We start from the raw sequence: 23004 nt of genomic DNA, 5'->3' as shown, positions 1-23004 counted from the left end.
TCTGGCCTCCCAGAAAGCCCAGGTTTTTGCCTTCCACCTTGGGAGCTGTTTCCTCCGGTGATCAGGTGTAGCGACTGGGAACAGGCTGAGGGGAACCACTTGACTGTCTTAGAGAGACAGGTCTGCACTCTAGGGAGGGGAGACCAGGGATAGAAGGCCTCCTTCAGCCATCTTCCTGCCCTGTTTGGAAGTCCCCCCAGTGTCTTACCTGTTATCCCTCCTGTTGCCAGGATTTCATTCGGATGCTTTGGAGTCAGGCCTGGGTTTGAATTCTGTCTCTGGCACTGGCTACTGGAGAACACCTCTCTGAACCTCAGGGTTTTTGTCTGCAACATGATGACAGTAATACCTACGTGGCAGGTGTTGTCAGGATTAGAGATAATTAAGTAAAGTATCCAGCACATAGTACGCCTTCAAGATGCACTGTGCCCATCTGGCGGTAGCACCTGATATATGCAACCTCTCTGCTTTAGAAAGCATTGATGAATTATTTGTATGTTTTCTCATTTGATTGTCATGACAGCTTAATGAGGGAGCCTGGGTAGGTGTCATTATCCTCATGTTAGTGATGGAAACCATGGTACAGAGTGGCTGAGTGACTTGCCCAAGGCCACACAGCGCATGCCTGGAGCAGCCGGGTGACACAGGCCCATAATACCACATGAAAGGCTTGAAGATCTTCTTCTGGGTCTTCTTCCTCCACCCTTGCCAAGGCCCCACACCCAGCCACTGGTCCCTGGAATCTAGAGTTGAATTTGGGGTGCTCAGCGGAGTGGCTCAGCTTCCAATCCTCCTGCAGCCCGGGCCATGCCCACCTTCATGCGCCTCCTCCCCAGCTTGACTAAAAGATTTTATAGCCGTTTATGAGCAATTTCTGTCCATATATCATCGGAGATATATAGCCAGGCAAATATTAGGGACCCAAACGGAGGATTTAAGAGTGAGTTTTATTGCTGCTGAAAGCAGGTGTGATAGGCAGCATGTGGAGACCCACCTTCCCTCTTGCTCGGCGGCCGGGTGGTGGCAGCAGGGACTGGGCTTCAGCTGAGAAAAGCCATCTGTGAAGCTTGTGTGTTATGCCAGCACCCAGGGGTGCGTTGGCGGAGGGTGGTGATGAAGGGTGGGGCTCTGTTCCTCAGAGAGCCATGCAAGTGGGTGTGGAGGGGTGAAAGGAGGCCAGAAGTCACAGGCTGGTGTGGACAGAACACCCTCTCCAAACCTGGGTGGGAAGACACTGAGTTCCAGTGGATTCAAAACCCAGAAGCATGGATTGAAGTGAGACAGACTTGGGAACCAGCTTCTCCCCAGGGGCCCCTGGGAGAGATTTTGGCATTGCCTTTTGCTGGAAGTCTTTAAAAACTGGATCTGAACAAGGAGACCCCTGCCCAGAGCTGGTAAGCTGGACAACGTGACCCCTACACTCTTGAGCCGTGGCCCCTGTTCTGCTGGAGAAAGCCCTGCAGAGGAGGTCATCCGTGGCCTCCTTTTGGGCTGTGTCCCAGGCCCCCGGCCCACGTGTCCTCTGCCCTCTGCGGGCTCCTGGGTATGGGTGAGTGGCAGAGGGGTAAGGAGAGCCTTCTTGGCTTGCGGCATATGGAGAGAAGATGTCCCAGGGAATCCTCACTCCTGATTTAAGCAGCTCCGACAGCTTTATGGCGCCTCCTCGAGTGAGCCCCCAACGTTGGCTGTTTAACTTTTTAGCGTCGTTTAACGCTTAGACTCTGGCGGACAGGCAGGCCCCAAGGCCCCAGAGGCAGCGGCACTAAATCAGGACACTCTGAGGCCCCGATAAATAATTTTTACAGGGCACGCAGCCCATAGATCACCAGTGGGGGTAGGGGGAGAGTGGCTGTGATATTTCAACCAATTGTCATATGTGACTGCCCTGTGCTCCGACTCCAGGTCGCCCACATGGCAGCCGGCTTCATAACTGGGGCTTCATTCTGGGGCTCTTCACTTTGGGGCATGGGAGAGGAGTGGGAGACGGGGCCTTTGATAACCCCAGCCAGCAGATGACCCATTGCCTCCCCGGGAATGATGTTAAGGTCTGCTCAGCTCGCTGTTGTCCATAGAGCATGGGTGCTCAATCCAAGTCTCCTCTGGCACTGGGAGAAGGGACAGCTGAAGGCACAAGGGCAGGGTGGCAAAGAGGAACATAAATAACTTTCTGTAGCCAAAAAGTCACTTTTCTGACCAGCTTCCCTGTTATGTTGACCACTTCCAAACTTGAGGTCTGCGTGAGAGAACAGCACAGAGGGAGGGAGGCATTAGACCTGACCCCTGGAGAGGAGGGCAGAGCTAAGGCTGAAGTTCAGAGAAACTGGCAGCATCCCTGTACCATTTATACCTCTAGAGAAAGAGACGGAGAGATGTGGTGGGGGAGTGTGGAAGGAGAGAGACAGAAACACAGAGAAGACTAGAGAGTGAGAGGGACAGAAAAATGAAGATGAAAGACACATGAAGATGCAGAGAGAACAAGAGACAGAGGCAAGAGGAGACAGACCAAAACTGACTCAGAAAGGACACTCCAACAGATGGTTTGGTGTGGAGAAGGAGGCCTTTTCCTAAAGCTTGGTACCAAGCAAGAGGAACAGTGGTATCAACAGACCAAGGCAGGGGCTGCGTCTGTGCCAGGCTGACCTGCCCCATGCCCTCTGAGGGTACCCTTTCCCTGGCTCCAGGACCGTGTTTCTCTGCACCAGCTCCACGCTGCTTCCCCACTCTCTCCCCTCCCCTCAGTGCCCTTGCCCCGTCCCCTCATCTGTAAGATCCTGGGATTTGCGGGGACACTTAATCCATATGGAGCTGATTCATTCCCATCTAAATCATCTCCATGAGCTTCCCTAAGAGCCTTCTGATGTGCCAGCCACCATTCCTCTCGCGGGGGCGATGGCGGGCTGGGGGCTGCCAGTAAACAAACCTCAGCCGCCATCCATCTATCCTGGCCTCGCCCATCAGTCCAGCCAAGACCATTCATCTCTCCAGCACTGCTCCCTGCACTCCTCCATCCCTCCATCCATCTGTCCCTCCTCCTCATGCCCCTCTACTGGAACCTTTACCTCTGTGTCTTGTCCTGGGTAGCATCTTGACGGGTCATCTCAACCATCCCCCTGCCTTCAGACAGGAGCCTTACTTTACCCCTGGCCCAGCAAGACGGGGGCTCTCCCGGTTCATCACCTTCCAAGAATGAGGCCTTTGAGTCTGATGATTTTACTCTACAGCACTGACAACCTAGGGAAGTTCCTTCTTCTGTCTAGCTTGTGTGTTTGACATTCACATATGACCACACGTCTAAATGGGAGTGGGTATAAGATTATAGGATTATATTCAAGCATGAGAGTCTCCAGTATTTGTAATATGTACCTCTCTGGCTTACCATGGTATGGGGAGCATAAGACCAGTGAAATGAGCCTCCCCCCTAGTCTCCCCCAGCAGAGTCTGGCCCAGTGCCAAGCACACAGTGGGCACTCAGTGTTGATTGCTTCCTGGCCATCTTATTTGCCAGTGCCAATGAGCCCAGTGGTCTCACATACATCCTGGGGGGGTTTTGGTGGTATAACTCTGTGGATCTGATACAGGGCAGATTATGGCCCCTCTAGCCTGGCAGGGTTTGCAGTAAACACTAAGGAAATGTCTCTTACATCTATTCTCCCACCCAGATTTCTTAATGCAGGCCTGGGGTAAAGCTTGCCTCAACAACTTGCTCTTGGTAATTGTGGGGCTGAAGAGAGGGAGGACAAACAGGAGGGGCAGCAGGTGTTGGTGGGGCCTTCTATGGCCCCGAAGCAGAACCCTCACATTTGGGAGAAACCCTTATATGTTTACCTGCACTAATGGGGAGAGGGCACGGAGGGTGCCGCTGTCCCCTGCCCCAGCCTTATCATTATGGCCCTTCCCTTCTCAGCTTCTTCAGCTCAGCCTGGGAGGGGTGACTCTGAGAAAGGGGCTTCTGCAAGCCCCTCAGGAGAGAAGATGGGAGCAGATCTTTGGGTCCCACCTCAGCATCTCAATGCGTAGCACCACTGGGAGTTGGGGAACAGGTCTGTCTGTCTCTGGAATAGAGAATTTGGGTCAGGCTCTAGTAACCCTGCAGAGGGATAAAGTGGGTATGGGGGGTGGAGGTGGAGTTACAGGGAAAGATGAGGGCAGTACCTGTGTCAGGTGTGTCCTTCTCGGGATCCACAGTCATGGAGAATGGGAGGGAGAGAAAACATAAACTTTCACATGCCCTGAGAGAGCTGGTGCCTCACCACTGCCAGTGGCTCCCCCAAGACCTGGGATGCCTTGTTGAGCATCTGCCCTGCTCCCAGACCAGACTAGACCAGGCAGGGAATCCCGTTGCAGGATTCTCCCCTGTCCCCACACTAATTCCCACTCCCTTTCCCCTCGTTGCTGGTCCCCTGCATGGAGTCACTGTGAGTGCACAGGATAGGTGAGGCTCTCTACAGCTGTTATTGAGTTGTGAGGATCCTTGACCTTGTCCCTCTCACTTCCCTACGGGGAGAGGAGGCTCTAATTGTAGTCAGAAAGATAAGAAGGGTGTCGTGTAGTGGAGAGGGACTGGAGGGGCCATGGGGAAACTAACCACTTGCCCCAGTCGTGTGAAGGTAAGTGTGGGAGGGGAGGGGCCTGCAGGTGGCAAGGCCCAACTTAAGAATGATGGAGTGCTTCTTAGTTTTCTGAGCTATAGACATGTGGGGTATGTAAGACCATGCAGAAGGATAAATTATTGCCTAAGAAGGAGAGGACATGGGGAAATAAGAAAAAATTCAAGCCAGGGAGACCCAATGCTACTACCCCCACCACCATTGTGACCTAACCCATCTGTGCTGGACTGGATTAAAGTCCACAGGGACGGGGAGGCCTGAGAACTGGCCCTGAGGTCTTCAGAGGAAAAGCTGATCCTACAACGTGCATTTGCTTGATGTTACACAGAGCAAGGGGGAGCTGGGAACAGCTGCTCAGATTCTTCAGGTGGGACAGCCACGGGGAGCTCCCCATCCTCCTTCCTTCCTTGCACCCACCTCTCTACAACCCCTCCTTCTACCTAGTCCACTGAGGAACAGTGCCCTCCTCTCCCACTGGCCCGCCTCTCGTGGTTGTCCCCAGCCTCTTGGGCTGGGCCCTCCTCACCCACTCAGTGGCTCCTAACCTCTCTTGTCTCCTCTGAAACTCCTCTTCCTGCAAGAAGCATCCCAGGCTGCTTCTCCCCTCCCCCTAAAAAAAGCCCACTTACCCAGACTTGCGGCTGATGAAAATCCTTTAGGATCCACTCGTGGGCTGCTGCCTTGGGTCCTGCAAGGTTTGGAGATTCCTTTGTTTGTCTGTCTTCTATTGCTCAACGTCCACATGTCCAATTTAGGCTGGGATTCCCACAATACAGGTGAGGAGCCAAGTCTTTTTTTTTTTTTTTTCTTTATTTGAGATGGAGTCTCGCTCTGTCGCCCAGGCTGGAGTACAGTGGCACTATCTCTGCTCCCCGCAAGCTCCGCCTCCCAGGTTCACGCCATTCTCCTGCCTCAGCCTCCCAAGCAGCTGGGACTACAGGCGTCTGCCACCACGCCCGGTTAATTTTTTGTATTTTTATTAGAGACAGAGTTTCATCGTGTTAGCCAGGATGGTCTCGATCTCTTGCCCTTGTGATCCACCCGCCTCGGCCCTGCAAAGTGCTGGGATTACAGATGTGAGCCACCACGCCTGGCCGAGCCTGGGGTTTTTAAAATCTGTTTGACAGCCCTTCTTCTGACATCATGAGGCAGAAGTGTCTTGAGGAATGCCGGGGGGTCTTAGAGGACCAATGAGCGGGACTGGTACACTTTCCCCCAGGGAAGCCACCTATGCTACACAGCAAGTAGTGACTGAGGCTGGACAATGGGAAGAACTGGAATCTCTTAAAACTGAAGGAAAGATTTCCAGGGTTTCAGTGAAGACCTTGAGGAGGGATGACTTTAATCTTTTCAAGTTCTGAGGGAGCAGAGAGGCCTGGGAGTCTGGAAAAGTTTCTGTCCACTCTTGCAGAACTGACTCAAAAGAGGGATGGCCACTTTCTTTTTCAAGAGCCCTGACTCATCCGCTTTCAGTCCAGTTCCATTCACAATTTCTTAGATAATTGTTTCTTTCTTAGACAGAAATTTGGTTCCAGAATTCCCTCTCCTATTCTTCCCTTGACCTGGGTACCATCTTTGGGAACCAACTTCAGCTCGTGGTGCCAGAAGAACAGAGATGTAGAGACATTTTTGGACAGTCACATAGCAAACCATCAAGGAGCTGGGAATGCCCCCTTATGGGTCCTCTTCTCTTCTCTGGATGTGAAGGGAAATGATGTGATCCTAGGGGGAAGGGTGGGGTTAGTGAGAGCTGGAAGAGCCCCCCCAGCCCAGCAGGCCCAGATCCAAATATGCACATGATGGAAATGTGTTCACAGCCAAGGGCCCCTCCCTCCCAAAGAGAAAAATCCCACAATTGGGGAACATCTGGATCAAACCATAGCCATGAAAGCGCAACATCAAACGAGGGTTTCTGAGCGACCCTCCCCACAGGCCCCCGTCCAAGAGAAATTGCAGACCTTCCTACTTGAAGCTTTTAAGTGTCACAGAACCCCTCAAATTTGGGATTGCCCCCTATTTGCTGGAGACAGATGTCCCCGAGTGTGGTTGGGCCTGATTGCCCCCAGCGGGAGAGAGTGTGTATGACCTGATCTTACCCCCAGCTGATCCAGGCAGGAAAGCTGTGATGATGGGCTCCAGCCTTTCAGGCTGGGGGCTGGGGAGAGAGGGGACAGGTGGGCCTTCTGAAACGTGCCTACATCAAAGGTTTGAGTACCCTCCCTTCCCAGCTTTGGCGCCTCCGGGGGGGAGGAAAGCGGTGATTTCACCACATAACTGCACGTAGGGCGGATCTCAGTCTGAGAACTTCTGGGGAATGTGGAGAGGGGAGGGACGGTGCTTCCCAGAGGGGAGGAAAGGGCAAGGGGGGTTCTTGCTTCCAAAATAGGCTACCCAGGCCAAGGAAAATGGGGCCATATGCAACCTCCCTCCTGCTCTGGCCTCTGTGGAGGGAAAGCTGAGGGGAGGGTGCATTCTTCCAAGGGGAGAGAAGGAGAAGCTGTAGCAGGAGGAGGGCAGGAGTCGGATCACAGATGGAGAACGGTGGGGAACAGGGCATCTTACACACACAAGGGCGTGAAATAGGAAGGCTGTAGGGTATGTGAATTCCAGGAGACAGTAGGCGCTCCCCTCCCTGTTCCCCAGGCTCTGTCCTGTCTCAGGAATCAGAGAGTGTCTGGTCATGATGCTGGCAGGGTGGGATCGACTGTGGGGCACATGGGTTAGGGAGGTATCCCATATCTGGCTGGAATCCCAGTTCAGATTTGGATCATTTGAGGATGAGTGAGAGTTGGTTGGGGTGTTGACACCCCTTAAACCTTAGTTGAAGAAGCTAAGGATTTATTTTTGGGGTGGAAGGTCACCTTCAGTTGGGAAGAGTGTGGGCAGAAAAAAGGGGCACCATTTGCATATAATTTTGCTTCTCGTTTCCATCCTCCTCCCCTTCAGGGAGACTTTCATGACCCTTTCCTTTCCCTTCCCAGGGAGGTTTAGGTGTGTGCATGGTGCTCCCCTGGTGCCCTGGGCGTACCTATAGTCTTAGTTCTTTTCACCTTGCTTTGTAAAGATCCCTGGTTTCTTTCCACATCTGGACTGTCAGTGCCTTGATGGCATGGACCTCCTTGCTCTTCTCTGTGTTCCTAGTGGCCAGCACAGTGCCTGGCAGAGAGCAGGTGCTCAGTGATGCTACCCTGCTGCTGCTGGAGCCCATTCCTCCCATGACCAGTGTTCTGGGGGAAACAAAGGACAACCCACAGGATGGTTCTTTAGCAGCCTGGAGGCCTCTGATGGGCTCTCAGTCTTTCTAAACCTGCAAGGATAGCTCCTATCTGACTGCCTCTGGGAGTCTCCTGGGAGGACCCTCAGTGACAGCACTTTCTTCTACCCCTGAAACTTATTGTCCATAAGGCTCACCTTCATGGTCAGATACTTATTTATTAGAGACAGGGTCTTGCTCTGTCACTCAGGCTGGAGTGCAGTGGTACAATCACAGCTCACTGCAGCCTCTAGTGGGCTCAAGTGATCCTCCTGCCTCAGCCTCCCATAGCTAGAACTACAGGCACTCACCATCACACCCAGCTAATTTTTTTTTTTTCTTTTTGTTGAGACTGACTCTTGCTCTTCGTCCAGGCTGGGGTGCAGTGGCATGGTCTCGGCTCACTGCAACCTCTGCCTCCCGGATTCAAGCGATTCTCCTGCCTCAGTCTCCTGAGTAGCTGGGACTAGGATTACAGGTGCCCACCACCATGCCCGGCTAATTTTTGTATTTTTAGTAGAGATGGAGTTTCACCATGTTGGTCAGGCTGGTCTCAAATTCCTGACCTCAAGTGATCCACCCACCTCGCCCTCCCAAAATGCTGGGATTACAGGCATGAGCTACCACACCTCACTAATTTTTAAAACTTATTTCGTAGAAACAGGGTCTCACTGTGTTGCCAAGGTTAGTCTCAAACTTCTGGCCTCAAGAGATCCTCCTACTTTGGCCTCGCAGCGTACTGGGATTGCAGGTATGAGCCACCAGGCATGGCCCCTATTCTTATTTTTAAATCTGGGATGGACGTGTCTCTTTTTTGTCACATGAGACCAAATACTCTTTGGGGCCAGACTACCCCTACTGTTTCTATGGCCCACAATGCCTAGCATGAAGGAAGACTTCAGTCAAGATAGGTTGGCTGTGGACCAACTGACCCTCTCTGTGAGTGCTAGTGCCTCAGTCTTCCATGTGGCAGCTTTGTCTGGGGCTCTGAGGGCTGAGCTTCCAGGAGCTGTTGAGTCAGGGATGTTCTGACATAAGGGGGCGAATAGGACACATTAGAAGCTCCTGTCCTGGTGACACAGGGCCTGAAGGACTCTGTCAGCTGAGAGAATCTGTGCTCAAGGGGAATGTTGTGGAGATTACAGCGGTCAGAGGGTTTTATTCAGAGTCTGTGGGAGAGGAAAATAGGAAAGGAGCTGAGAGAAGGGGAAGGAAGGGTTAGGCAGAGGATGAAGGAGGATGTCTATATGGGATGAACTTGACAGAGGGTGAGCAGGCAAAACATCTTTGCTTGCTAGGGAAGACCCAAGTGTGAGCCTGGCAGGCCTTATGTCTAGGAGGGGTCTGGGCAATTGTAAACAATATACTGTGCTCTGAAGATTGTACCCACCCCTCCCATCCCCACTCCCATCCCTTCCCAAGATGGGGATTTCTAGGCCTAGCCTGAACTATGCTGGGGTGACACCACCCACCACCAAGGTCAGGTCAAACCAGCTTTGCTTCATACCCTTGGGGCCTCCTTGAGGCTGGAGGGGACTTTGAAGTTGATGGAGAGAAGACTGGTGAGCTGTGTGCTAAGCAGGGATCTCTCAGCCGTCAATGAGGTGGAGAGGATCTCCACTCCCTTTTTTGAGGGGCTGAGATATTGATACCTTAGTTGTCAAAACCTAGGTTTTTCATCCTTGAATGCTGCGTGAGGCCGACTTGATCACCAGGCGTCTCTGGGTAGTAGGGTGTGGCTGCATTGCTGAGCTCCAGAGAGCACCATTCACTGTATTCCTGGAGCACAACTCTAGGTGGTGCCATTCACATAGAATTCAATGTGTAAGATGCCCCCTTCTCCCCCGGGAAGTTGTGCAACTGTGGGTCACCATGATGCCCTTTTTGGGTCAGAGTTCTGTTTAGAAGCCTAAGCTGGTCAACATGAGAACTAGCAATATTCAAGTAAGACTTTGCCCAGAGACAGAGAAAGATGGACAGAATGATTTCCGAAGTTTTTTTTTTTTTTTTTTTTTTTTTTGAGACGGAGTCTCGCTCTGTCGCCCAGACTGGAGTGCAGTGGCCGGATCTCAGCTCACTGCAAGCTCCGCCTCCCTGGTCTACGCCATTCTCCTGCCTCAGCCTCCCCAGCAGCTGGGACTACAGGCGCCGCCACCACGCCTGGCTAGTTTTTTGTATTTTTTTAGTTGAGAGGGGGTTTCACCGTGTTAGCCAGGATGGTCTCAATCTCCTGACCTCGTGATCTGCCCGTCTCAGCCTCCCAAAGTGCTGGGATTACAGGCTTGAGCCACTGCGCCCGGCCGATTTCCGAAGTTAAGTCCTCATGAAAGTGGCACAGGAATCGGAGCTGTCTCCCGGAACAACAGGACCGTGGAGCAGTGTGTGGTCTTGGGCTAGATTAGAAATGACAAAAGTCCATCATCAGGGAAGGAAAACAGTCTCAAAATCCCTGAATTGGAAAGGATAACCCATATGGAAGCACTTAGTGGGGCTGGGCATTTAATAGGTAGGCAGTTAATACGAGGTGAGGCAGTAACTCATGCCTGTAGTCCCAATACTTTGGGAGGCTGAGGTGGGAGGATTGCTTGAGGCCAGGAGTTTGAGACCAGCCTGGACAACATAGGGAGACTTCATCTCTACAAAAAATAAAAAATAAATTAGCCAGGCATGGTGGTGTGTGCCCGTAGTCCCAGCTACTTGGGAGGCTGAGGTGGAGGATTACTTGAAACCAGGAGGTCAAGTCTGAAGTGAACCATGATCATGCCACTGCACTGTGGCAGAGCAAGACCCTGCCTCAAAGAAAACTCCCCCAAACAAACAAACAAACAACGATAACAACAATGAGGTGAATCAGAACCAGAGTCTACATTCCAGTCTCTAGGTTTGCGGATCTTAGAGGCCGAATGGCCTAGCCACGATGGCTACAGTTGTGCATGGGAACTCACTGAAATCAGAAATGGGAACCTGACCTAGATAGAGGTCAGGAATTTGTTTTCTTCTTTTTTCTCCTTCTTAGGGAAAGCTTAGTCCATTGTTTAGGATGAAAAATAACAACCAGATGAACGAAAGAAGGATCATCAGGAGTGATGAGTAATGCGCTCCAGATGTGGCTATGGAGAACTGGTTCTGATGGGCACCGCTGCCTGCGAGTAGTCACCTTGTGGGGAGACCCCCTTATTTCAACAAGGTTGCGGTGACACAATTTTTTGCAGCCTTCTTTTGGAATTGTCTCTAGGGCGTGTGGCTCAGTTTTTTGATCGTCCTCATTGGTGGTAAATCTTTATGCTTTGCTTTTTTGGAATCAGTCAGCCCCCACCACCCCCCGCCCCCAGCTAAAAAAAAATCAGTTAATAATGGTTGCCTTGAATTCTTTGTAAACTGGCTCTGAAGTCAGTTTTGAAAGGAGACTGCACATATGTTTTAATCAATAGAGGCACATAAGGAATGAGTGTATGCTCTCTGCAGGTGACTGTTTTGAAGGGCAACCCTTGTTTGTTCTGCCATGTTTGTTTAAAGAAGCTAATCACAGATGTAGAGTTCGTATTGTATTCTGTATAATAAAATAATGTAATATGATGTTGAAGGCAGTATGCTAACTACCTCTTCCTGCTGCTATTATGAATTAATACCTCTGATGATGTATAATGCATTTGCTTTTGCCAAGAAAGGGAGGGAATAGAGGCATGGAGGCTGTGTCTACACAGGCAGACCCAAGTGAAGAAATGGTTCAGTGATTCAGGGAGAAGGTTCGGGCATCCCTCTGCCCGTGAGAGTTGCCTAACTATGCACTCCTTTCTGGACTAGCTCTGTGTTCATTCTTCCAGAGGATTTGGTCAACTGGGCAGGGTGCACAGCCCTCTTTTAGGGGGAAGATTAATTTCTTAGCTTGGTTCTCTGTCATTCACCTGCAAAAATCAGCACTAAGATCTAAGAGAGGGAATCATAAATCAGTTCATAAATTATACTTTTCACAAAAGTGGAAGAGGTGAGGTCAAAATGAACCTACACAGCAAACTTGTTCACACAGTTATTAGTTAACCTAAATGAAGAACTCTTTGGTTGAGGAAGTTTCCAGAACTTTCCTTTCCTGAGGAAAGACCAGGAAGGAATGGGTAAGCATCAAATCAGGAAGACTGAGGGTCCCCCCCTTTCTCTCCTTTTGGGGAAACCCAAAGGGATTTACCCACTATGGGCTTATGTGGGATTTTGGGTGTGATGGCCGGGTTGGGCAGAGAGAGGGTAGAATGACCTCCAGGAGGCCTAGCCAGTAGAACACTCAGTGCTCCTTTGCTGATAGAACAAGCTGCAAATCAGGAATTTATTAGGAGCCGAGACTCATTTTCCCACCCTTTATAGCCCTGACGACTCAGAGCCAAACTCTGGCAAGGGGCTTCCTCATGGTTTTAATTAGACAATTAATTTTTTATTGCATCGTTTGATTTCCAGAGCCGGTTCCACTCTCCCTCTTGTCCCCCACCTGCCTCCCAGCTGTGAACAGGAAAGGAGAACAGGGGGATTCAGGGAGGGCGCAGAGAAAAAAAACCCTGTCTGCCTTTGAGCTGATTTAGGAGTGGCGGGGAGGGGGCGGGAATCCTCTGCCACCCCAGCTTGTCTAGCACCAGAGACACTGTCCAGAGCCCAGACCTGGGCTTTCAGAGCCTGCACAAAGGCATTCTGAGCTGCTCCTCCCAAGCTTCTCCCTGCTGCTGGGCTAATTAGTAACACAGGGTGGGGGTAGGGGCAGGGAGCAGTGCCCCGAAATACATTAGCGGCATTTCTGTGGTTAATCCTGGCCATGCTTAGAGGCTGTTTACCCTCTACCCAGGGATTAGGAACCTGTTTGAGTTAGAAGGGCAGGGAGAGGCCAGTGCTTGGCTCTGTCCTCCACCTGCTTTCAGGCGCTGGGGTGGGGGCGCTGAGCCAGCGAGGGGTGGGGAAGTAGTGAGAGAAACCTGTCTCCAATCTGTCTCCCCTTATTGATCTGCCTTCCAGCAGCTTGGCCTCCTTTTGAATCTTGATCCTTCCCCCCACCACCCGCCCCAAGTTTCACCCCTCACCACTGCCCTTGTCAAATATCACCCTGGCTTGGAAAGGTGGGGAGCAAGGGAAGAGGGAGGGGATGCAGTGTTTAAGCAGTGGGCATGAGCCTGGCTGTGGAAGGGCCCCCTATATGTCACGTGTGTTCTCTTGGAGGAGTAGGGAGCCCCCCTCAAAATTTCTGACTGTGCTCATATTCCGCCCTGAAAGAAGAGGAGACGGCTAGACTCTAGGAAGAACTTACTTTCAGTAGCAGAAACAGGTAGCTCCTTCTTTAAAGTTTTATGATATGCCAAGTCCAATATTTCACTGAGAGCAACATTGCTCAGAGGCCTTAAAATGGAATCGAGAGGGCTGTTTCCTCAGGTGTCCTGTTGGTGGGGACATTGTCAGTCATTGTTTCAGCACAAGGGCTTTTTCTGGAAGTGTATGTTCATGCACACATACACACACACCCACATACACATCAGGGGCACTGGCATGCGTGTGCAGGCATGCACATCACCAGGCACGACCCGTCAGCATGCCAGGACTCCAGGTTATCCGCAGAAAGGTGTGCACGTGCTCACACACACACACCCCGACAAAGCCAGACTCAATCCCAGAACCAAGCTGACAAGCATCTGCAGACACAGAAGTAGCTCTGAGGAGCCTCCAGGGCGCTTGCAGGTAAAGCAAGCCATCCAAAAGAATAGGCCGGGATGCCATTCAAGCAGAGGGGCTCTGGCAACCTCCTTGCTCCTCACATTCCCCTCTGGGGTCAAAGCAATATCAGCATTGGTGAATATGTGCCTCCCACCTGCCATTGTGAGTCTGGAAGGGCATACATTTCTCATGGGGTCCAGGACTGCAAGAGAAAGTAGGACGTATTTATACTGGACTGTGAGAGACACAAAGATAAAAGGACCCAAACATCAAAGGGCCCCCCAGAAGCTCAGTATGCAGACCTCTGGATCTAGGACTTGTTCTGTCAACAGGGTTTCTTCTCCTTCTGGGAAAGTTCAGTCCCTCTGCTGGGGCTTCAGGTGGTTCCATGCTGGGAGTGAGGGATGGGCCTTCTTGAGACGAAGCCCTGCCTCAGTGGTTGGGGCACATCTCTGACAGCCTGGCCACTGCCTCCCAAGTTGTGCATAATGGTATTTAGAAATCCACGGAAGAAAGGGACAGAAAGGCCAGGTGCAGTGGCTCACGCTTGTAATCCCAGCACTTTGGGAGGCGGAGGTGGGCAGATCACCTGAGGTCAGGAGTTTGAGACCAGCCTGACCAACATGGAGAAACCCCATCTCTACTAAAAATACAAAAATTAGCCAGGGATGGTGGCACATGCCTGTAATCCCAGCTACTCAGGAGGCTGAGGCAGGAGAATTGCTTGAACCTGGGAGGCGGAGGTTGTGGTGAGCTGAGATCGTGCCATTGCACTCCAGCCTGGGCAGCAAGAGCAAAAATCTGTCTCAAAAAAAAAAAAAAAAAAAAAAAAAAAAAGAAAGGGACAGAAAGGTTGTGTGTATGGGGTGTGGGGGCAGGCCCAGTATTATCGACTGACATGTGTGTTTCCATATGGCCCCACAGCGGACAGACGTGAATTCAGGCCTCCTAGCACTCGGAGTGCTGGGCTAAGTGTGGGGTGTGTATGCATGGGGATCCTGAGCTGGCACCTCTGGGACAGTGAGGACAAAGGGGCCAAGAGAGCAGGCAAAACTCCACCAGAAAGGCCATGTGTGGGGCTCAGTGTCCATCTGTGGGCAGAGGAGAGATGAAGAGAAATGGTGAAAGGAATAGGAGAAAGAGAAGAAATAAAAATGAGGGCACTGAAACAGAAAGAGCTAACAGCCACACAAAGAGAGGCTGGGAAACAACGGCTGAGCTTGAGGAGCGGGTGGTGGGCAGCGGGAGGCAGGCGAGGGACAGCCTTGGGAGCCCAGCAACCAAAACAATTGGCCAGGCTTGTGGCTGGAAAGGTGGGCAGGATGGCAGGGAGGGGAAGGGGCTGCAGAGAAAAACCCTGCTCTCTGGACAGGGGAGAGGCGGTAACTGAACCTGCTTCTTCCAGCTCACAAGCTCACAGCATTTCCCCCGCTCTTCTCTGTGAGCCCAGGGCTGAGATTGACGGGCCTGCAGCTTCTCTGGGTCCTGGGTGGATTTGAATAATTAAGTCATCTGGATTCTTATGATTTACCATTTTCAATGATAAATAGACAGCGCCCAAGCCAGCCAGTTGGCAAAACTCTGGCTGCTAGTTATAATTTGTCAAGCTGCCAGCAGATTCATGTTTTATGCTAATGGAGGGGGACTCATTGACTAGGGGGAGGCAGTGACCGGGTCAACTCTTTCCTCAGGCACCCCAGAGGTCGAGAGGTCAGGGGAGAAAGGCCGAGGCTGGTATGGATTTTCTGTAAGGGTCGGTGTAATTTTATAATAATTCAGCGGGTACACACACTCTGACATACACTGAGGGTCATGTATGGAGAGATATGTTCAGATCTGCAGGCACCTCTATCCCCCTTCACACACACACACACACACACACACACACACACACCGGCAACTGTGCAGGTGTCTGGGCCTGGCACAGGCACACTTATCTGCCCCCCTTCAGCTCGCTCACACATGCACACCCTTGTTATCACCTTGAGGCACGTGATTACACCAAGGCAAACTCACAGACCTGCTCTGCAACCTGGAGAAACATATCATATCACCCCTAACCTTCTCACCTCTGACGAAGCAATGTTTTGGAGGGCCCCACTGCCGCCCATCCCAAACCCTTTATTTTGGGACTTTCGTGGTGGCTGATCCCAGCCCAGGCCTCTTGCTCCCATTCTAACATTTTTCCAGTGGGGAAAACAAATGGGCCCCAGGGAAGTCCTGCTTGTCAACCAGCTGGGGCTGGGTAGCTGAAGCTGGGAAGTCAGGAGCTCTGAGACCCAGCACATGGGAAGCTGCAATGAGAATCAGCTGACTCCGAACCACACTTTCTTTTCCATTGTTTTATTTGTATATTGGTCCACAACACACTGAAGTCTCACCGTTGCAAAAATTTTTTTTTCATATTTGTGGCAAACTGAGGTAGAGGCAATGCTTGGCACAGAGTAGGTACTAGATAAATATTAGTGGAATGAACAGCCAAAGCGACTGACTTCTAAATGGAGCAGATTGTTCATTTCACTTCTGTTCCTCCACCTCAACAAACCTTTACATCCTCACTGGTTTGTGAGGGCAGAGAACAGGTGTGGCCTTTGGTGTGATAAGAAATGCTAATTTTATACAAACCGAAGCAATCTGGTTTCAATTTTGACCCCCAAATGCCCTCAAAATGGATCAATGAGCCACGGAGGCTTGAGGAAGGAGGGAGCCTCTGCCCTTCCTCCTGGCCAGAAAAGAATTTGAATTTGCTTTGAGTAGCTTATGGGCAGAGCTGGAAGCTGCAGTTCATGACTGTCAGCAGCTCTGAGGCTGATGGAGGCATGGGGAAGGATTAAGGGCCTGGGAGAAAACATTTTATTTCCCTGTACCCCACCACCCCAACATGGGGGAGAAAAACACAACAGCAAACTGAACAGAGCAGAGGCCATGGCAGCAAGAACCCAGAGACAGAAGCTGCTTCTAGCATCAGGCTCCAGGATGCAACTGCGGCTCTCAGCTCCACGCGCTGAGATTCCAGATCCTGCAAAGCAAGTCAGGTTCCTTCCTTCCCTGCCAGGCTGGAGTCAGGAGGCTGTTCTAGGCAGGCAGTCTGCAGCCGCTCACCAAGGTCTGGAACAAGCTACCTTCCTTCTTTGCCAAGCAGATGTGGATGGCGGTGGGCCTGGCTAATCAGGGGTGTTCTGTGGAAAGATAGCCACCAGCCAGAATCGCCAGCCTCTCCATTCCAAGGGATAGATGACCCCTAAATGCATCAGGAATAGGGAAATATGCTTTGCTTATTTAAGAGTTTGAGGCTCCGACCTGGCGTCATTGACCTCACTCTCACTCACCCTGGGAGAGTAACAGCCTTGAGGGCATCAGCAATTCCATTTTCGGGAGCAGGGACAGGCTGACTGTGGCTTGCAGATGGCTGGGAGTGGGGAAGAATTGTCTAGGGGTGAGCCAAGGGGATGTGAAGGTCATAATCATGATTAATACATAAAACTAATTTATTCATCCCACATCTGGTTAGCAAAGCTTACTCCTCATTTCCCGCCTCATCTTTTGTTTTTTTTTCTTTTTTTGAAACAGGGTTTTGTTCTGTCACCCAGGCTGGAGTGCAGTGGCATGATCTCAGCTCATTACAGCCTACATCTCCTGGGCTCAAGCCATCCTCCCGCCTCAGCCTCCTGAGTAGCTGGTACTACAGGTGCACACCACCATGCCTGGCTAATTTTTGTATTTTTCACAGAGACAGTTTTGCCATGTTGCCCAGGCTGGTCTTGAACTCCTGGGCTCAAGCATTCCTTCTGCCCTGGCCTCCCAAAGTGCTGGGATTACAGGAGTGAGCCACCGAGCCCAGCTGCTCCCTCCCCATCTTCTAATGCTATTTGCATCCACATAATGAACTCTTGAGGGCAGGGTGCATGTTAACCAGCCTAAAGGGCTTAGAGCAGAGCGATCTGGCGTATAAAGATAGTACAAGATCCCCAACTTGGACTGGATGAAAAGGGAGACAGAGAAATCAGAAAGTTTGGAAGGAAGAGAGAGAGAAAGAGAAATAAAGGAAGGGAGAAGCTAGAGAAAAGAGGGGAGGAAAAGCTTAAAGAGCAATGCTGGCCGGGTGCGGTGGCTCAAGCCTGTAATCCCAGCACTTTGGGAGGCCGAGACGGGCGGATCACGAGGTCAGGAGATCGAGACCATCCTGGCTGACACGGTGAAACCCCGTCTCTACTAAAAAATACAAAAAACTAGCCGGGCGAGGTGGCGGGCGCCTGTAGTCCCAGCTACTCAGGAGGCTGAGGCAGGAGAATGGCGTGAACCCAGGAGGCAGAGCTTGCAGTGAGCCGAGATCTGGCCACTGCACTCCAGCCTGGGCGGCAGAGCGAGACTCCGTCTCAAAAAAAAAAAAAAAAAAAAAAAAAAAAGAGCAATGCTAGACAGTGCTGGTCAGAGGCCTCCCTGAGAGCACGGCAAGGTTGACTGTGAACATGCCTTTCTAGCCAGTGGTTTGGGGGTGCCCCAGCCCATCCTCAAGGCATACACTGCCCTTGGAGAAACTGGCTAACCTCAGTGACCTGCCCCATCCCACTTTTGGGAGACAAAGGAAATGGCTCTAAGAAACCTTGTGAATCAACCAGAGCACATGAGCAGGGCATGGGGAGTGCAGGCCCAACAGGCTGAAGATACCCAGAAATCTCAAGTTGATCCTCTCCATAGCTGAATCTAAAGTCACCTTACCAATTAATCTCTTTGTGTGTGTGAATTCAGTGAAATCTACTGCAGACCTAAGGTCCACTTGCCCTGGTAGGGAATGTCTTCCTTCCCTTTCATGTATGAGATCCTTTCTCTGACTCTTCCAGGATTTGCAAACCTCCTCCCAAGCTCTTTGCAGATGAATCCAACCCCTCCTGGCATGGAGAAACTCCTTGACCCGAAAGGTGGTTTTCTGGGGCAGGGGTGGAGATAAGGATAGCAAAGGAGGAAGACTTTTCTCTTCTCACCAATGGAAGAAAATGAAGATCTCACTCCCAGCCCCCCATCCTCCCACCTCCTACACCCCCACACCCCCCTTCCACCCTCGAAAACTGAACTAGGTCTTATCTTCATCCCTGTCTCATTTGCACATACTCAGGCAGGCTAACCAAAACTACAGAAAAACCCTCCAGTGCAAAGGGCTCATTTAACAAATGATCACTGGGCACAGTGGCTTAACCTGTAATCCCAGCACTTTGGGAGGCTGAGGTGGGCGGATCACTTGAGGTCAGGGGTTCGAGACTAGCCTGGCCAATATGGTGAAACCCCATCTCTACTTAAAATACAAAAATTAGCTGGGCGTGGTGGCGCATGCCTGTAATCCCAGCTACTCAGGAGGCTGAGGCAGGAGAATCACTTGAACCGCGAGGTGAAGGTTGCAGTGAGCTGAGATTGTGCCACTGCATTCCAGCCTGGGCGACAGAGCAAGACTCCGTCTAAAAAAACAAAAAACAAAACAACAACAAATGATCAAACAGGCCCAAGGTCACAGAACCAGAGCACCTCCAAGCCCAGAACAAAGCTGCCCAGTCTTCAGACAGCCTCTTGCAGCAGGGTGGGAATGGAGGCGCTTGGGGCTGCGGGTGAGAGGATTGAGCCCAGGAGAAGGCGCCGCCAGGGTGGGAATCCACGACCAGTCCCTGCCTCACTGGCCTCTTCTACTTCATGTGTGGCTTTTGGAACCAGATCTGGACCTGCATGTCATACAGCCTCAAGGCCACACATCCAGCTTGGCAGGCTGTGCCGGGGGCAGGTAGGGCTGCAGGAAGAACTCCAGCTCGCTCAGCTTCTTCGAGAAGCCGGTATGCAGGCAGCTGGCCCCTGCCTCTACCTCCCCTGGTTCATAGGGCTGGGTCCTGGAGAGGTGGAGTGGTGGTGGTCAGGGCCTCCGCAGCCCAAGGTGAAGCAGGGAGGGGCCCCAACTGGGCTTTCTGCTCACCCTCCATCTCGTCTTCCCTCCCTGTGCTCCTCAGGAACCGGGATCCCCTTTCTGTTAACCGTTAACCCTAGTTGAGTTCATGTTTCTCTCTCTCTCTCTCTACCCTCCTTCCCCTCACTCCCCTTCTTCCTTCTTTATCTCACTGTATCTTCATTTCTCATTTTTTCCTTCCTTCTTTTGCTTCATTTCTGCCCTACCTTCACTTTCTCTCTTTCTTCCATTCCTTCCCCTGTCCTCGCTTCTTTCCCTTGTCCCTGTCTTTCCTCCTTTTATACCTTTATGTCTCCCTTCCCTTTCTTTTTTCTCACTTTTACCTCCCTTTCTTTCCCTTCCTTTTTCTTATACTCTCTAGCTCTCTCCTTTCATTTGCTTTCTGTTTCTTTCCCTATTTTTCTCTTTTCTCTTCCTTTCTGCCTTTATATCTAATCTTTTTAATTCTTTTTTCTATTTTAACAGGCCCCAGACTATCTCTAATCTTAAAAACCCAAACAAACCTAGTCTTGCTTCTTCCTTCTGCCTTTTATCAATATTCCTTTCATGTTATCTCTATCCCGGCCACCCTTCCAGAATACCTTTCTGTCTCCAGCATTAGGGCTTTTTCATATCTTTTCCTCTCTCCCAGTCTTTTCTCTTTGTTCTGAATTTTTCCAGTCCTTTATGCTGTTTCTCTAGGCTGCCCTCTTATCTTCCTTTGTTTCTAAATTCCCTCTCATTCGCAGTAGGCACAGGCATAAAACTGGCCCCTCCCTAGTCGAGGTTTTTGTCCTGTGTCAGCCCAGCCATCCTTCATGCATTTCTTTCTCAACTCCTCTCAACTTGAGACTCAATCTCAAGGGCCCAGGAATAGAGCTATTTCCCCCAACTTGAGAAGTCAGGGTTGGGTCCACAGCTCCCCATTACAGGCTTAGGGGAGCCTTGCCAAACTGCTGTCACTCCATCAATCCTAAGAAGAAAAGGGAAGAGGAGCAAGGAAAGACAAAAAGAGAGAGAGTCCCATAGATCTGTGGGATTGGGTTGGGGGGTGGGGCGGGGGGGTAGTATTGGAGAGGCAGGAGCAAAAAGGACCACATTCATCAAAGGGGGAGTGGGGTAGGCAGAGGACCAGACACCTTCTCTCAGAGCACACAAAGCCCCAGCAGCCTACAAGAAGACGCCCAAGCCATCTCCGATGTTTGCTTTGGGACTGGGGATGGATGAGGCCTTCCATCCAAATCCTCTGGACTGCAGAGGTGTGAAGGGCCCCGGTATATAAGGAAAGAAAAGGGTTTACATTCATTTTGAATATCAGTGGGTTTTGTGTCTGTCCCTGGACACGTCCCTCTCAAAGGCCCCTTTCTTAGGGGACCAAGCCACACTCCCTGTAGGCAGTGCCAGTGGAAGCCCTCCTAAACCTCTCAGCTAGGCCAGTCCAACTCTGTCCAGGGCTTGCCAATGAGCAGATGCCCAGCAGGTGCCAGGGCAGCTGCTGGGCCACAGCAGAAAAACTTCAGGAATAGCGAAAACAAAGGCCTGGGCAGATTTGCCGCTTCTGACCCAGCAGGGCCAAGTGGCCTCTGGAGGTGTCTACCCAGGAAGGGCCAAAACACCACGTGTTGCACGTGGGAATTTTCTCTCCTGGGATCCACATCCCTTCCTGGCCCTTTCCAAGGAGTCCGAAAGTGGCCTCTGCCACCTGCCTGGCTCCTCCAGCCCAGGGCTCCCCAGGAGGGACCCAACCTAAAAATTAAAGGCACAACATAGACCCTTGCCGCCTGGCCAGACCTCCCCGCCCCGGAACACCCCGGGCTCCAGGGTATCCCCCAACACCTGCAGCGGCCTCTGCCCTAGTCCACTTCCCCAGGCCACCCGGCAGCTTCTACACCCGCCTGGGCCTGCCCTTCCCCCTTGTCCTGAGCCCCGAGTTCAGCTGTGCCCTCTGAACCCACTCTCTGCCCTAAACTGCCCTTGGAAGAGCCTCCCCATCCGTTCCTCCTGGGGCATCTCTTGGGTAGGGGAGGAAATCTCAGCCCTGGGAGGGGAGTAGGGGCCTTTTCCTTGCCCTCCTTTGGGAACTGGAGGAGCGGGAGGTTGTGCTGGAGGCGGGAGGGGGCACGCGCTTGGCTCCATCTTAGGGAGATGGGTCTCTGACTCAAACTGGCTTCAGAAAAAAAAAAAAAAAAAAAGATTCTGGGGAGTTGTTCTTCTCTCGGATCACTCCTAACTTAGAATCAACGTAAGGTCCCAGGACAGCAGGGACCTGGGCAGTTTTGGACTAAGGCTCTGGGCGGATCTCCCGCCCTGTCCCGGCAGAGTCGGAAACTCGGGCTGGCGCTTCCTTCCCTTTCCGCGGGGCGTGTCTGGGGATCTCCAAGCGTCTCTAAGGGCCTGCTGGGGTGAGCGGGTTTGGGACGCGGCTGGGTTTTTCTAGGCTGGTAATGGATCCCGATTGGGGAACAAGCACGCACATCCTTCCTTCAGTACGGGAAGCGGAGCACCCTCTCTCCCACTTCAGCCCTGGAAATCCCAACTCCGCTCCCTTCTCCATCTCCCCTCAAAAAACTTTTCCGAAGTTCCCCCAAGTTGCATTTGAGGAAAGAAGTCGTCTCCCTCAGACTGTGGGTTTCTCGGCCCCTAACCCTCCCCTCAATCCCCAGTTTCGGAAGCAACCCTCCCCCTCCTCTGCCAGCTACCTACCATCTTAGTCCCTAAGCTCGGGGAGGAAAGCTGGTCTGATCCCATGCATCTGACAGAAGCCCAACCCCAGCCCGAATTTCTCCGGGGGAAGGCAGATTAGTGTCAGCCTGCGGGGGAAACAGGGGTAAGGGGAGGGAGAGACCGGGACGGGGAGAGACAGATTGTTCTCGGGCTGAATCGCACCCGTCCCGGGCCCAGCTTACCTACTGCAGACCGGCTCCTCTAGATTTCCATCCTCTCAAAAGTTTGTCCTTCTCTCAAACGATTCCAGGAGGAGCGCAAACTTGGCCCTTGGGGAGGGCAGGCGGGCCGGGTACCCTTGAAGGCGCAGGCGCCTGATCCAGAGCAGGCCCCGGGGAAGCGGGACTCGGGGGCACGGTCGCCAAAGTGGGGACCCGAGCAGTGGTCCGGAGGGAGAGCGTTCAGGCGCCCGGGCTGGGGGCTACACTGCTGGCGCGGGACGGCCCGGGACAGAGTGGGCGCTATAGCGGGAGTGGCGAGCAGGGCCGGGCGGGCCCAGGGAACTGGAGGGAGAGGTCCCTGGGTCCCTGGCGACGTCTCGCTTCCTCCAGTTTCTGCCCTGCCGGTGTGCCCCAGCCCACAACATTCCCTCGACCTCTTCTGGGGCGGTGCTCAGGGCCCCCACATGGCGAAAAGGGAGGGTGAAGTGATGAGGAGCCCCTCCCGCCTTAGCCCCTCCTCAGCCCCCACGCCACAGCCCCCCCTTTCTCCCCAGAGCCGAGGGACAGACAGAGAATTGCGACTAGAAATTCGATCGATTGGTACGAGGGACCACGTGGCCAGGGGCTGGCCAATGACCAGGCCGCCCGGGATGA

At 52.2% G+C, this 23004-nt stretch overlaps 1 protein-coding gene and 1 long non-coding RNA gene across 2 annotated transcripts in view; one reads left to right on the top strand and one right to left on the bottom strand.

The window, feature by feature from the left end:
- Window positions 1–928: 928 nt before the first annotated feature.
- On the bottom strand, window positions 929–22942 carry LOC107000881 (uncharacterized). Its single transcript, XR_013401145.1, has 3 exons — window positions 22372–22942; window positions 5237–6329; window positions 929–2233 (listed from the first exon to the last, which is right to left on the bottom strand). It is a non-coding gene; the product is annotated as an uncharacterized LOC107000881 (long non-coding RNA).
- Window positions 3594–23004, top strand: part of ATP5MC2 (ATP synthase membrane subunit c locus 2) — a 494192-nt gene continuing 474781 nt past the window's right edge. The window contains exon 1 of the mRNA XM_077954432.1: window positions 3594–4115. Within this exon, the coding sequence (XP_077810558.1) occupies window positions 3668–4115 (448 nt within the window). The 5' untranslated portion in view covers window positions 3594–3667. The remainder of the gene's footprint in view (window positions 4116–23004) is intronic.

The sequence above is a fragment of the Macaca mulatta genome, chromosome 11 (assembly GCF_049350105.2).
Source record: "Macaca mulatta isolate MMU2019108-1 chromosome 11, T2T-MMU8v2.0, whole genome shotgun sequence".
In the NCBI taxonomy this organism is placed as follows: domain Eukaryota; kingdom Metazoa; phylum Chordata; class Mammalia; order Primates; family Cercopithecidae; genus Macaca; species Macaca mulatta.
The sequence above is the reverse complement of the archived record's forward strand: the minus strand, read 5'-3'. Positions and strand labels throughout refer to the sequence as shown.